This window comes from Desmodus rotundus, chromosome 3 (genome assembly GCF_022682495.2).
Source record: "Desmodus rotundus isolate HL8 chromosome 3, HLdesRot8A.1, whole genome shotgun sequence".
NCBI lineage: Eukaryota > Metazoa > Chordata > Mammalia > Chiroptera > Phyllostomidae > Desmodus > Desmodus rotundus.
In genome coordinates this window covers 147,410,634-147,425,198 of record NC_071389.1, presented here as the reverse complement: position 1 = coordinate 147,425,198, position 14,565 = coordinate 147,410,634, and the positions used below count along the sequence as shown (strand labels likewise).

General features: G+C 56.8%; 2 protein-coding genes across 7 annotated transcripts; one reads left to right on the top strand and one right to left on the bottom strand.

The window, feature by feature from the left end:
• Window positions 1-413: 413 nt before the first annotated feature.
• Window positions 414-7,269, top strand: LOC112319124 (solute carrier family 26 member 10). 3 transcript variants are annotated; one of them, XM_045184734.2, is made up of 18 exons: window positions 414-756; window positions 1,223-1,333; window positions 1,855-2,012; window positions 2,200-2,364; window positions 2,648-2,800; window positions 3,662-3,744; window positions 3,885-4,032; window positions 4,132-4,245; window positions 4,970-5,047; window positions 5,137-5,232; window positions 5,645-5,751; window positions 5,863-5,932; window positions 6,005-6,118; window positions 6,252-6,285; window positions 6,365-6,447; window positions 6,540-6,594; window positions 6,709-6,815; window positions 7,132-7,269. In XM_045184734.2, exons 1-18 carry the CDS (start codon window positions 414-416, stop codon window positions 7,168-7,170), a joined length of 2,058 nt encoding a protein of 685 aa, XP_045040669.1. In that variant the 3' UTR covers window positions 7,171-7,269. The 3 variants fall into 3 exon arrangements, with proteins under 3 accessions (XP_045040669.1, XP_045040670.1, XP_045040671.1); XM_045184735.2 differs by having other exon boundaries at window positions 6,709-6,874; window positions 7,132-7,265; XM_045184736.2 differs by having other exon boundaries at window positions 6,709-6,773; window positions 7,132-7,256.
• An 84-nt stretch (window positions 7,270-7,353) lies between these two features.
• Window positions 7,354-14,319, bottom strand: B4GALNT1 (beta-1,4-N-acetyl-galactosaminyltransferase 1). Of its 4 annotated transcripts, none has more exons than XM_024576405.4 (11): window positions 13,940-14,319; window positions 13,097-13,315; window positions 12,392-12,556; window positions 12,156-12,262; window positions 11,653-11,693; window positions 11,330-11,510; window positions 10,024-10,122; window positions 9,695-9,885; window positions 9,081-9,221; window positions 8,600-8,840; window positions 7,354-8,050 (listed from the first exon to the last, which is right to left on the bottom strand). In XM_024576405.4, the coding sequence occupies exons 2-11, from the start codon at window positions 13,312-13,314 to the stop codon at window positions 7,833-7,835; spliced, it is 1,602 nt and encodes a 533-aa protein (XP_024432173.2). In that variant the 5' UTR covers window position 13,315; window positions 13,940-14,319; the 3' UTR covers window positions 7,354-7,832. The 4 variants fall into 4 exon arrangements, 3 of the variants coding, with proteins under 3 accessions (XP_024432173.2, XP_024432172.2, XP_053777226.1); XM_024576404.3 differs by lacking the exon at window positions 13,940-14,319 and adding an exon at window positions 13,774-13,929; XR_008426475.1 differs by lacking the exons at window positions 7,354-8,050; window positions 13,940-14,319 and adding an exon at window positions 13,774-13,929 and having other exon boundaries at window positions 8,702-8,840; window positions 9,081-9,208.
• Window positions 14,320-14,565: the final 246 nt, after the last annotated feature.

Below are 14,565 nucleotides of genomic sequence, written 5' to 3'. Positions count from 1 at the left end.
GTGTCTCTAAAAATGACCTGTAACCGGAGAGGAGCCAGCTTCTCTCTTCACCCAAAGTGTAGATTCAAAGAGAACTCAGGGTGAGGAGGCAGAGAGTGAAAAGGCTTAGGAGTGGAAAATAGTGGGGGTTGGGTGTTGAGAAGGTGCTTGCCTTTTGGGTTCTCTCTCTGGCCCCTAAACCTTTCCATAGCTACCCCCATAGTAGGCTCCAGAGCGTGTGGTCCCGCCTAGGATGTCTGAGGAAACGCCTGAGACGCCCCCTCCTCAAGCAGCACTTTCCTGCTTGCAGAGGGTCCCCAACAGAGGGCGCCTTCCAGGGCCGGATTGGACCCTGCTTCAGGGAGGCGGGACCCGTGGCTAGCGGGTGGAGGAGTATTTAAGCCTGGGCGGAGTTGGAGGTGGTTAAGAGCAAAATGAGTGGGCTACTGGGCGCCAGGACCTGCTCAAGGCCAGGAGAGGCCTCCGACCTTAAGTCCCCTCTGGGTGCCAAGCTCAGGGAACCTCTCACCGAGGCCCGGTTCCAGCAGCTCTTCGGGGGCACAGAGCAGGAGAGGGAGCTACTGGCGGAGCCCCGCTGGTCCAGGCTGTGCAGACTGTGGAAGCGGCGGGCCCGCGCCTGTTCCGGACCGGGGGCGTGGCGCCTGTTGCTGGCGCGGCTGCCCCCGCTGCGTTGGCTGCCCCACTACCGTTGGAGGGCCTGGCTGCTTGGTGATGCAGTGGCTGGAGTGACTGTGGGCATCGTGCACGTGCCGCAGGGTGAGCGGCCCCCACACCAGCCTGTCAGGGCCTCAAGCTCTAGAGGGCTTCGGGGAAGCGTGGGCGGCTGGGACCCCGGGAGCGAGGGAGCGTGGTGGTTTGTGTGGTTGAAGGTTCGGAGGCGGTGACCCGAGGCCAAGTTCTGGGTAAGGACTATGGGGCTCTGTCAGATCCCCACCCCCAGCTCCCCTCATCTGCGCAATCCTGCGAGAAGTCTTGGACACTTTCCGGCTCAGGGGACTGGAGAGAGTCATAATCCCTGCCCCCCAGCACCCGGCCGGACACGGGTCTATGCCCTTGACCGCCCAGCGACCTCCCACCAGGCCCGTGAAGCCCTCGGTTCCCTCCTGAGAAGGTTTAGCGTCTCCTCGCCAGCCTCTGAGAGTGCGGGAAGGGGGCAGCGTCCTGAAGCGGGCACCCTCCATCTTTCCACCGCAACAGAATTTTCCTCCCACTTTTCCTCCAGGCATGGCTTTTGCCCTCTTGACATCCGTGCCTCCAGTGTTTGGCCTCTACACGTCTTTCTTTCCCGTCCTTATCTACACTTTATTGGGCACTGGAAGACACCTGTCCACGGGTGAGTGACCCAGTGACATCTATCCTTTTCTGTTGGGTGAAAATGGACAGGGAGTTGGGGCTTCTGTTCTTGTAATCCCCTAGCCCGTTCCCCTTGCTCTCCACCACTCCCCTGCCTGACCCTCTGACCCAGGCAATGCTTGTTGGGGGTGCAAAGAGGTGGCAATTTACTCGGGATTTTCCTCCGCGTGAAATTTGGTTAAAATTTCTGGAACTTGGAAGAGGGGAGAAGAGATGCTCAGTCACCCAAAAGGGCATGCAGTCCGCGGGGCGTCCTCAGGAAGAGGCAGTGATTCAGTCTGGGGCCTGTTTTTGCCGGTTGCAACCCCCTGCTAACCTCCGTCACCACCGGCTCCCGGCTTCTGCACCGGCTGAGCCCTGAGGTTTTCACCCGAGCAGCTAGCCGCCTTCTCGGGGAGCGAGGTCTGATGCCCACAGACCCGCAGCAAGCGCACAGCCTGGGCTATCGCTGTGCCCCAGACAGCACAACTGATAATTCCTACGTTTGTCCTCGGGTCCTAGGAACGTTCGCAGTACTCAGCCTCATGACGGGCTCGGCCGTGGAGCAGCTAGTGCCCGAACCCCTCGGGGGAAACTTGAGCGTAACCGAGAGGGAACAGCTGGACGCTCAGCGAGTCGAGGCAGCTGCGGCCTTGGCCTTCGGAAGCGGGGCGTTGATGGTGAGGGAGGATCCTGGAGGATCCTGGGGGATCCCCGCTGGACGCCCGGGGGAACTGGGCCAGAGGAAAGGGTGGGATGCGCCTGCCGCTCGCAGATCTTGGCCAGAGAAGAGCGCGAAGAAGCCGGCGCCCTGCTCTGCAACTGGTCTGCTCCTCCCGCGGTGACTGCGCATCTTCTTCCCGGCAGCTGGGGATGTTCGCGCTGCAGCTCGGCGTGCTGTCCACCTTTCTGTCAGAGCCAGTGGTGAAAGCGCTGACCAGCGGGGCCGCGCTGCACGTGCTCGTGTCCCAGCTGCCGAGCCTTTTGGGGTTGCCCCTCCCGCGCCAGATCGGCTGCTTCGCTCTCTTTAAGGTGGGAGTTGGAGAACAGCGGAAAAGAGGCTTCTAGCAGTCCCGGGAAGAAGGAAACCCGAAAAGGAAGGGAAGACAGGTGGATGGATAGTGTGTAACGGGGGGGGGGGGGGGGGGGGGGAAGGGCGGGGGGGGGAGGTGCAGAGGAAAGGAGGTTAGAGCCAGGAGGCTGACTGAGGGTCGCCGTGGAGGTGGGAGAGAAGACCTTGCTTAGATCTGGTAGGTCCGCGCTGGGGACAGTCGCCCCTGGCTCTGAGCCCTTTGCTCACCGCTCCTGCCCGCAGACGCTGGCCGCAGTGCTGACCGCGCTGCCCCGGAGCAATCCGGCCGAACTGACCATCTCTGCACTCAGCCTGGCGCTGCTCGTGCCAGTCAAGGAATTGAACGTGAGGTTCCGAGACAAGCTACCCACCCCGATTCCAGGGGAAATCGTCATGGTGAGGATGGCTCCAGCGAATCCGCTCCGTGCGCGGGGCAGACCTTGCCTATCCCGTAGGAACTGGCCGTTACCGCCCTCTAGTGGAATAAAGAGAGGTCACAGCCGAGAGGTCCTGCTTTTGCATGTACCACATATTTTGCCCTGTATAATGCGCACCCACATTATTATACCCATGGTATGCAATCATTATACCCATGTAGAACGCGCATCCTTATTTTTCCCTAAAAAATTTGGGCAAAAAGTGCGCGTTATAGATGGCAAAATTATTTTCTAGGCCTTTTCCAAGAATACTTTGACCCCTCCGGAATCCCTCACGCACACATTTCCACTTCTCTCCTGGAGTCTCCTCTGCACCTCTTAGAACGCCTTCTTCCTCCTCATAGCGTTCCCGTGCGGTGTCGCTCGGCACAGCACATCCACTTCCTTCTCTCTTTTTGGCTGCTCCTTCACTGTAATTCAGTTTATTTCCCTTTCTACTCCCACCTACATTTCTTTCTCCCCCCAAGTAAATAAATGTTCCACGACTCCACAGACACCCTATATATCTCCACACATAGCCAAGCTTCCCTACTTAGGATGGCTTTGTTTTGCCCCCTGATACCCACATCTTTCCCTCATAGGAGCCCCTCTTTCTCCTCGCATCCATCTCTCTCCATAGCCCCAGGGAGGGTGTCATTCCTCTTTTCATCCCCACTCTACTTCACTCTGAATCAGTTGTCAAGCACCCATCCCAAACACATCCCAGCTCCCCCAGTTGCTAGGCTCCTGCAACCACCTAATCCTGTATTTCGATCCTCTCTCACGTTGAGCCCTTCTAGCCTCTGCCAGGGGACCCACTTCCTCTCATGCTCTTTCCCAGGTGCTTCTGGCCTCCGTGCTCTGCTTCACCTCTTCCCTGGACGCAAGATATAACGTCCAGATAGTGGGGCTGCTGCCTGGAGGGTAAGAGAGGGTGAAAGGACACAAGCTCTCTCTCCTCACACCTCTCCCACCCGACACCTCCTATTGTCCTGCTCCACCCGTTTTTCTCCATCTTTCCTATAATCCTTGCGCATTCTTACCATGGATCCCTGTCTCTCCAGATTTCCCCAGCCTCTCTTCCCCAACCTGGCTGAGCTACCCAGGGTTCTGGATGATTCACTGCCCATCGCACTGGTTACTTTTGCTGTGTCTGCCTCCCTGGCCTCCATCTATGCAGACAAGTATAGCTACACTATTGACGCCAACCAGGTGTGACTCCAGCTGAGGACTCCAACCTCATTCAGGAGACAACCCTCTAATGTTATCCCCCATGGCTTTGTCTCTGTCTTCATCTCACTGTACCCCCAGGAGCTCTTGGCGCACGGTGCCTCCAACCTCATCTCCTCCCTCTTCTCTTGCTTTCCCAACTCGGCCACGTTGGCCACCACCAGCCTACTGGTGGATGCTGGCGGGAACACACAGGTAAGTGTACATGCTTGGGTGCATCCATGGAAGGAAAGGGGGGGGCGTCCAGGTGCCGGTGGTGGTGGTAGTGGTAGAAAAACAGGTGGGAGCTATACAGAGGAGGCCAGACTCTGAGGGGGTTGAGTGAGGGGGTGGGATTATCTAGATAGGAGAGAAAGAAGAGAACCAAGTTCCATTTAAGACCTTTGTAGACTGGAAGCACTGAGACAGTTCACGGTGCCCCATGTGTAATTCAAAGTAAAAACAACACTAAAATGTAAAATAAATTTAAGAGACAAAATTCCAATTTTTTTCATAAGGACCTTTTCTTTTAAAAAGTTATACCACATATCAAAGTCCCCCCTAGTATTTTTATGTTTTTGGTTTCCGTTACTTTGTTGGTGCACTAAGTATGTGGTTAGCCTGTTTTTAGGGTAATCCCACAGTGGCTTTTAAGATGGAGGTTCTTAAGTGGCTTTTAAGTGGCTTTAAAAATAGAGAAGTTGTCTACAGCTAGGGGAGACTAGTGAGTGAGGCATTTAATTGCGGGAAAGGGAAAGGAAGGTGTGAATGGCAGAATATCAAGAAGCCCACTGAAGAGAGAGGAATATTTGTGTGGAAGGGGATTTAGGAGGAGAGAGGTTTTCAAGGAAGATGAGGCCAAATGGAGAGGGAGACCACCTCTCACAAAAGGTGGGTGAGTTTCCCTTCCTTCTTCACTTCCACCCATCCTCCCCGCTAGCTGGCAGGCCTCTTCTCCTGCATAGTGGTCCTGTCAGTGCTGCTGTGGCTGGGACCCTTCTTCTACTATCTGCCCAAGGTAATGGGCAGAGACAGTGTGAGGGGGGCTGGGAAGGGTGGCTATATTCCAGGATATTGGGGTGGCTAGTTTGTGTCCTCTGTCCCAAGGCTGTCCTGGCCTGCATCAACATCTCCAGCATGCGCCAGATGTTCTTCCAGATGCAGGAACTTCCACAACTATGGAGCATCAGCCGCATGGATTTTGTGAGAAATGGCAGCATTACCCCAGATTGCCCCCTCCCATTTTTCCAGCACCCCAGCCTCTGTCCTGGATCAAAGCCTAAGTGTCACGGTCCTAAGTTCTCTAATCCACCCATCTCCAACACGCATGCCTCTTAACCCCTTTCCTCCAAGACAAGGTTGGGGGCAGGTGTCGAACCCTTTCAGACCTGAATGTTTGTAACTCCCCAGGAGATGCAAGGCCTGGGGTCATTACATCTGGTGTGTATCCACTGTTGGGCCAATCCTGTCCCTTCCTTATGTCTTTCTTTCTACTGTCTCCTGAGCCATCCCTCCTCATCACTTGCCTGGGCAGTCACTGCCCCTGGCTCCTTTTTCTTAGCAGTGACGGCCTGACATTTCTTCTGGGCATTTCATCCCCATCTATGTCCTGCAGGCTGTGTGGATGGTCACATGGCTGGCCGTAGTGACCCTGAGTGTGGACCTGGGCCTGGCCATAGGTGTGGTCTTCTCCATGATGACTGTGGTCTGCCGCACCCAGAGGTGGGAGTAGAGATGAGGAGAGCTGAGATGAGGGGAGGGGAGAGAAAGGAGTGCTTGGGGTGACTTTCCAGCTGGACCAGGCTGAGAATCTGACCCCAGCTTCCTGTCAAGGGTGCAGTGTGTGGCACTTGGACTGGCTGAGGGGACGGAGCTTTACCGGCCACTCAAAGAGAGCCACAAGGTAGGTGGGCTACAGCCAAAGAAGGAAGGCAAGGTTAGATATGGATGTTTCTCTGACCCTCTGACCCCTTAGCTCCTCCAGGTGCCGGGTCTCTGCGTCCTGAGCTATCCAACACCTCTCTACTTTGGGACCCGTGGGCGGTTTCGCCGTATCCTAGAGTGGCATCTGGGGCTTGGAAGAGGCAAGGTGAGGGTCAAAGGGGAGGGTGGCTTCTCTGGGAGTGGGAAGCAGGAAGGTTTCTGAGGGGAGTTATTGTGCTCGAGGTGCGCGTGGTCATGCTTGTACCTCACAAGTGGTGACTGCCCTTTCCTACCCACAGGAGACTCCAAAGACAGATGGCCCACCTGACGCAGGTGAGATGGGATGCCAAGGAGGGAGATTTGGGCATGACCCATGGAAGCATCTGGGTACTCTTGCCTTCTCCCGTCCTAGTTGCTGAGCCTGTCCGAGTGGTGGTCCTAGACTGTGGTGGTATCACCTTTGCAGATGCTGCTGGGGCCAGAGAAGTGGTACAGGTGAGCGAGGGGGTAGGTTGAGGAGAAACTCCCTTAATCAGCCCATGCACACTACCTGATGTAGGGTTTAACCCACTGCCCCACCTCCGCAGCTGGCCAGCAGATGCCGAGATGCTGGGATCCACCTTCTCCTGGCTCACTGTAATGGTGAGAGGTGGAATGTGGAGGGACCTGGAGACTGGGAAAATGACTGGACACTTGGGGGAGGGAAGAGGACAGTGTGGACTTAGAACCTGAGAGCCCAACCCCCTTTCCACACAGCCTCAGTGCTGGGGACACTGACCCAGGCAGGACTCCTGGAGAGAGTGACCCCAGAGCAGCTGTTTGTGAGTGTCCAGGATGCAGCTGCTTATGCCCTGGAGAGACTGGTGAGGGGGCAGCAGTGACGAGAATGGAAGCAAGGAGGTGCTGGGATGTAGCAAGTGAGGTGTGAGCCAGTGGCTGAGGATGCCGCAGAGGGATTTGGGAAGGGGCCTGAAGAGTAAGGTGGAGGAAGGGGTGGGGAAGAAATGATGAGTTAATTTATCAAGTCTAAGCCAGAGAGAATGGCGGCAGCTACGTGTGAAGAATGAGGAACTGAAGATTCCAAAGGGGGGTAGTGTGCCTCTCAGAGGACTGCCAAATCCTGGATAAAGAAGTGAGGGGTACTTAATCTATTCCTGAAATGTTCCCTCCCTTTTCCAGGAGCCCGCTGGTCCGAAGACTTGCACGGTATGGGTCTGACCCAGTTGGAGTGTGGAGGGCCCAACAACACGTGTGTGAGCAGGGCCTTGCCCCTGAGCCCCCTTGCTTAATGTAACTAATAAAATGAAGCTGAGAGCCTCCGGGACTCATGAAGTGAGTCTGCATCCAGGCCCCTGGTGCCCCTCCTCTATGCCCACAGCACTGCAGAGACACAACTGAAAGTGGTTTTCACCTGTGTGTTCACTAGCCCTCACCCCAGCTCCAGGCATTAGTTCTCTCCTTGAGGGTGGGGCTGCAGCCGGTGCACAGTCCTGGATCCAGAGATAAGGGAGGGGGCACAGCCCCGGGAATACACTTGGGGGGCTTCCCCCCCAACTCAATCCCCAGGAGATGAGCATTTCCACTTTAGGTTCTTAGAGTCCTTTGGGCTCTTTGGCACTTGGAAAGTGCCCCCCAGCCTCCCTGAGAAGGGCGGGGGAGGACTTGGCACTGGCTGTGGGGTGAGTTATGGCTCCATCGTGCCCCTGGGCACTCACAGAAAGGAGGGGTGTCACCAAGACAAGCTCCTGTTTGGGATCAGCTCCAGAAGGGAATTGGGGACAGTCAGTGGAGTGGTCACTGGGTGGTGGGGTTTGCTAGAAATTCCTGTCAGGGACAAGGAGGCAGGTTTAGCCGGACAGTTGGAAGGCCCTGAGTGGCCATCATTCCGTCGTCATGCACTGCAGCCGGTGTTTGAAGAAAAGCAGGCGGTGTTTGGCCACCTGACTTTCATCCAGTGATCCTGGGTAACGGTACCGGGCGTATGTCTCTGTCCCGGCATCCCTTGCTGTCCAGGGCAGCTTCAACTTGGACGCATGATCCACAATGACATCTGAGCAGGAGCCCACCCGGAGGGAGCCAAGTCCATCCAGGAAGAATTCTGGGGGTGGAGGGAAGGGGAGTACATGATGAAGGGCTTTGAGGGTGCAGGCCAATCCTTAGGGGAAACTGAGATTTGGAATATGGAGGGTGAGCAGGAAAAGACTCCATTTCTAAGTATCAGGGGAAGTAGTTTGGCATGGGGCAGAGGTGACGATGACTGTGGTAGGGAAGTTCAAGGTGGACCAAGCAGCTGTGCTGGGCGTGAAAGTGGGGGGTCGGACACATAGTCACACACACACAAAATCTCATAATGTTTTAAGTAAATCTACGACTTTGTGTTGGGCCACATTCGCAGCCATAGTGGGCTGCATGCGGCTGGCCGGCCATAGGTTGGACAACCCTGGCAGGTGTGCAGGCTGGGAGGTGGGAGGTCCATCTCTTGCCCCGGCGCAGGTCTTGGTAAATCGTAGAACTGCTCTGGGGGCCCCGGGTGGCAGGCGTGGGCTCCGCGGGCACGGGTGGGAAGGAGTAGCTGGTGCCCTTGGCACCTTGCATGGAACCTGGTCTAGCACCCACGGGGACCCTGCTGGAAGGGGGCGCCACTCACCCAGGTGCGCCACGCGGCTGAGGCGAGGGTCGAAGCCGACCTCGCGCACTTTGTCTGTGCGCGCGAGGAAGAAGTTGACCACGCCGTCAGTGACCACGCAGCCCGGGAAGCCTAGGAGCTTGTGGTGGAAGCCGCGCCTTTGCCGGAGGCAGTTCCCGCGGCCTGGCGCGCCGGGCTCCAAGGTTAGGAGCTGCCGGTAGGTGGTGGCGAAGCCGGAGATCTCGCGCACGGCGCCCCCCACCTGCCGGGAGTGGGAGGGTGGCTCCAGAAGGGGCGGAGACTGGAAGGGGGTGTGTCTGTGCTCCCTCTGCCCCGTCCTTTGCCGCTCTACCCCTCAGGACCCAGGTAGTCCCCTAGGCTCCTCTTCTTCTTCCTTCTCTTGTCCCAGGGCTGGTTGCTCTCGACTCCTCTCCTCAAACGTGGTCTTAACGTCCCGGAGGCCCTCCTCCTCCCACACCCCGACCCGCGGCCCTTCCCTTACCAGGTCCAGCGGCGTCCGCTCCAGCACGTCTACAAGCCTCTCCAGCCGCGTCCGCGCAGTGAATATGAAGTCGTCGTCCACCCACAGCACGTACTTGGTGGTTACTTGGGACACAGCCAGGTTCCGGCCTGCGAACCAGCCCTGGTTAAGGATATGTATGGTTGGTGACGCTGTAGGGGTAGGACGTACCCCCACTGCCACCTTTTCTTTTCACTTTTGACCGCTCTCAACAGCCTGTACCTTTCTCCAAACTTCGAATTCTTTTAAACGGGGAGCTAAGTAAAAAATGCAGTTTCCCATTGGCAGAGGTTCTGAATCAGTGTTTTGGGGGAGAGTCTTGGAATGCATTGAATTCCTGCGTGTATTCATTCAACTATTTATCACGCACCCGCTAGGTGCTAAGAACCATTTTAAGAATGCAGCGGGAATAAGCTAGACACGATTCCTGCTTTCACAGAGCTTACATTCCTGCCAGGAAGCCTCTTGGTTAACAGGCACCCCAGGGATTTCGAGGCGGATAATCTTGTTAACACCCCTCGGCAGACAGCAGACTGAGCGCGCGCGCCCCCTCCCGGTGCCCTTCGGGGTGTGGTTCAGCCTTGCTCGAGGCGCACCTTGCCAAAAGGCATGAGATAGTGCTCGATGTGGGGACCGTTAATGATCTCTGGCTTGTCGCTGTCGTCGGCGATGACCACAGTGACCGTCGGGTAGAAGCGGCGGATGCTGGCGATGAGTGCCCGCAGTCGATTGTAACGAAGGAAGGTCTTAGTGGCAATGGTGACCAGAGCGCTAATGTTGTACTGGGCTGGGAGTGAGGGGCAAGGTTGGGCGCAGACAAGGAGAGTGGAGAGTGAGGAGCAAAAAGGCACCTTTCCCATGCAGGCTTCTCCCAACTTGCTCCCCACCGGGGCTCCATCCACGTCCCTGCGTGCACCAGCCTCACCTCCCTGAGGTAGAGACCCAGGTGGGTACAGCCGAGGGTTGGGGGGGTGCCTTATACGGATGGTGAAGGCCGCTTCATGTCCCTCGGTGGAGAACCGTACTGGGAAGAAAGGGCACGAGATGTGGACCTTAAGGCTGGAACAATATTCTTTTTTCAGTGAATAAATATTTAAGTGCTTATTCTGTGTATCCCCTTTCTAGGCCCTGGAGGACAAGAACACAATGTTCTTACCCCCATGGAACTTACATTCTAATGGGTGGTGAAAAGGCAAGAAAACATTTAATTAAAGCTAACCTTTACTGAGCATTTACTATGGGCCGGGCGCCTTGTAAATTACCTTAAAAATATGGACTCATTTACCGTGTGTTTTGGACTATAAGACGCACTAGACCATAAGACACCTAGGTTTTAGAGGAGGAAAATAAGAGAAAAATTTTTGCTCTACCGCTGCTCCCCACCCCCACCCCCCAGAGAGCCAGGTAAGGTACTTTCAGATTATAAGACGCACCCCCATTTTCCTCCCAAATTTGGGGGGTGGGCAGTATGTCTTATAGTCTGAAAAATACGGTAACCCTCCCAATAGCCTTAGTAAGTAGATTCCTGCGACAGAAAAAGCAGGCACAGAGAAATTAAGTAGTTTGCCACATTTAGACAACTATTAAACAACAAAGCTGGACTACAAATCTAGTCAGTCTGGTTCCGGTTAAGTAAATAAAAGAAGTTCATATACTGTTAACTATTGAATAGAAAATAAGACAAGTAATGTGACAGTGAAGAGGAGACATTTTAGCTGAGATCCAAAAGACCAGAAGGAGCCAGCCATATGGAAATCTGGGGGAAGAGCATTCTAGGCAGAGGGAACAGCAAGTGCAAAGCCCCAAAGTGGGAATAGGTTTGGTGTAGCAAGCCTTGGGACAAGCAAGAGGGCTGTGTTAGGCCCCTTTTGTTAGAAGTGTGAGCTTTGGGAGATAAAGCCCTTTGCCCTGTAGTAAGTGGTGGGCTGGGAATAGAGCTTGAGTCTTCTGGCTCCTGGGTCATGTCACTTCCTGGGGCCCCCATGGTTGGCCTGAAGAGGGAACACATCCAAGGCTCAGATTTCCCTCTGGCCTGCTCTGGCCCCAGATGAACAAAGGCCTCTTCTCTCCCTCCCTGGCCCTGCTGGCCTAGCTGAAATGCCCATTGTGTGGCTGGGCAGCTCTGGCCATTGCCCAGTGTCTCCCACACCCTCTGCCATTTGCCTGCTCAAGCCTCTCTGAGTTCTTTCTGTTCACCTAGGCTGCCCCTACCTTCACCCAGCTCCTCGCACCTGTGTCTGCTGTGTTTGCCTGGTAGCTTTGGCTACTGTAAGTAACCAGTTGCAACTGCCGATTGAGTTGGTCCAGCCCTGAGCTGGAGAGGGTGAGATTTTGTTGCCCCTCTCCTGTGAGAGTCACTCCAGTCACTTCCCCTGCCACGTCCCACGTGCCCAAGGAGGCAGTCAGGTTCACCTGGAAGAGGGTATTGGACAATGCGGTGTTAGCCCCGGACCCACCTTTTGACTCCCTGAATCCTCCATCCCTCCTATGGCAGCCATTTTTCCCTCCCAGCATCCTGCCCACTTGGCTTCCCTGCCCTCCTGTTTCTTCTTACCTGGTATATCTCCTGACCAGAAGCAGCCTGCAGGCTCAGCCCTGGGAGGAAGGAGGAGGATGAGAATCACAGACAGTTTTGATGGCTTCTTCTTCCCTCTTCTTTTGCCACACACAACACAGAACCTCTCCCCCATCACTCTTGTTGGGCAGCTGGGCACAATGTGGGAAGTAGCCTAGAGTAACACATTTTTAACTCCTTCCCATTGAAGCAGTAGCTCTTATATGGTCTGCCTTACCGAATCCACGTAACCTCTGGTTAGTCTGCAAAGAATAGATTCTTGTCTCCAAACCTCTCCAGTTACAGTCTTCTGCAATTCCTGACAACCCAAGAGTCCCTTCTGCCCCCATCTCGCACCTCTTGAGCCCCCTTCAGACCTTAAGCCCCCTTTCATCAGATGTCCTGGTTCCCATTCCAAACTTCCCTCGTTCTTCCCCACCCCACCTTGGGCTCTGCCACTCCCACAGTGGCTTAGGTCATCCCCTAGGACCTTTCTTCCCCACCTGGCACCAAGATGCTCCTGAGGGGCTGTACCTCCACACCCTGCACGGGGTATTGTAGGGGGCAGTTGGCAGGAGCAATGAGCAGCTGGTCGGCAGCAGACCGGCTCCTGACAGTGGAGGAGAGGGAGAGCAGAGGCAGAGTCAGTGGGAGTGGGGCTCTCTCCCCTGTCGCACCCACCCCCAGGCCTTGCACTGCGCTGCCACTGCAGGGTCATGCTCTCCTTTCACGCTGGTACCTTGAAAGGAAGGCCTGGAACTCCTGCTCCCTCACGGCAGAGGCAGCCTTCAGCTCCTCAGGGTCAAAGGCCTTGGTGAAGTCAATGGCTTGGACCTGCCTCTGGAAGGGGAGGTGAAGGCTCCCCACACTGGACTCACAACTGCAGTTGTTTCCAGATAGCAGCCTGGAGCAGGGAGGAAGGGTCATCAGAGCCCAACTGCACAGCTCCCTCCATCCCACAAAACATTCACACAGCGCCCCACACCTTGCCCCTTCAGCCCTGCCCACCCAGTACCGTCCCCTTAAGCACTGCTCTTCAAATAGTCCCCAGGAGGAGGGAGCACGTAGAAGATGGCCTATTCCCTAAATCTGGATTTCACAGAGATGCAGAGCAGGGCCAGATCGCTGGGATGGCAGGGCTGTCCACCCACCCACCATTCAGGCCGCACCCGGGCTCTCCTTTCACGTGGACACCACCAAGACAGCAGAAAGTGTTTCAGTGCCGTCCTCCGACTGGACACCCTCTCTCCCCCATCGCCGCGACATTGTTCAGAGAGGGAATATGTCCCCCAACCCAAGACTCAGTAGCCCCTTCCACCTCCCACTGCACCCCCACGACTCGCGGAGAAAACCCAAGCATTAGAGCTCAGCTGTGAAGGAAACTGAAGTTCCCCCCCCACCCCCCAGGGAGTGACGCACTGCCGCCACCACTCCTGGCACTCACCCCACCACTTGCTCCTTGATCCTGACCCGGATGTGGGCATAGCGGGGCTCGGGGGCGAGGTCGGGGAACTCTGGCCTGGGGGGGCCCTGCACGGGCGCCCACAGATTAAGAGGTACCCGGAGGTGCGGCGCGTCCCTGGTCCTTGCGTAGAGGAGCCCCAGCGAGGCGCAGGCGAGCAGCAGAACCAGCACACAGAGGGCCCTGCGGCCCACCCGCATTCTGGGTGGGCGGTAGGGTGTGGCAGGGTGAGAAGCCAGCGGAGGAAAGGCGTGGGCAGACCCTTGATACCCCCGCGCGCGCTTCCCAGGGCGCTCTCCACATTCTGAGCGCTAGGATTGACACAGCCAGCGGTGGCCCCCCGCGCCACCCCGTACACTCCCCTCACTCCCTGGGCCTTGTGTCTCCCAGCCTCCTTTCTTCTCGCCCTCTCCCGCGTCCTGGTTTCCTCTCACACCAGAGGCCCGGCATCTTGATGCGAGGGACCTTTGGCTGCGGGGGTTTCGACGCGGCCGCGCATGAGTAGAAGAGCTTCTCTTTATTTGAGCAGCGGACGTCCCCAAGCCTGTCGCCACCCCCCCCACCCCACCCCGCCAGCTCGTGAGTCAGTTCCCCCTTCCCCCAATTCCTCGGTCGAACATCACCTGGCCCCGGGCGTGCTACAAAGGGTAGCTCCACACCTTGCCTGTCATGAAAAATGCAGAATCACTCCCGTGCTACGAGGTGCCCCCGGCGGAGGTGACCTGGTGAGTGGCCTCGGGCAGTTGCGCTGGGGAGCAATAGTCCGGCGAGCGAGCGCGACTCCTCCCACCTCCCGCTCAGCCCTCACCCGGCCCGGGCGCTGACCTGTCTAAGGCTCCGAGGCCGCCGCAGGGTTTCGATCCGGGCTGCTCACGGCTCTCAGCCCCGGCCTGGCGGTCCTCATGGGGCTGGAGGCGGCCTGATCCGGGAGCCGCGCGTCAGCCTTTGAGCGTGCGGGATCCTCCCGCCTCCCCAGAACGCTAGACCCTGCTCGCCTTCCGAATCTCTGGGCTTTGTAGATAAAGGCGCTGGGGTGGTTATGTGCGTTTTCTGCCAGGGTGGCGAACGGAGTTAAGAAGTCAGCCCCAGGAACAAAGCCAGGGCTCCCTTGCACCCTGTGTCACTTGCCCAGGAGGGCTCACGCCGCCGCCCGGCTCTTCTGATCACCGCGCTCAGCTTCTGCGCTCAGCTTCAGCTACGCGCGGGGAATGCGGGCGCCTTCTGGTGGGAGCTGAGGACATTGCGGGGGGTGGGGGACGCGAAGTGGATGCCTGGAGGTCCTTCTCCCTATACGCCCTCCTTCACCAGCCCCCAGCCCCCAGCTCTTCGCCTCTGAACCCTGGCATCTCAACCCTCTGCCCCCAACCCAATTCTCTGCCCTATGCGTTCTCAGCCTCCTTCTCATCAAGATTGTAGGCGTTGATTGGTGTTAATTTTCATCATGAGCTTTG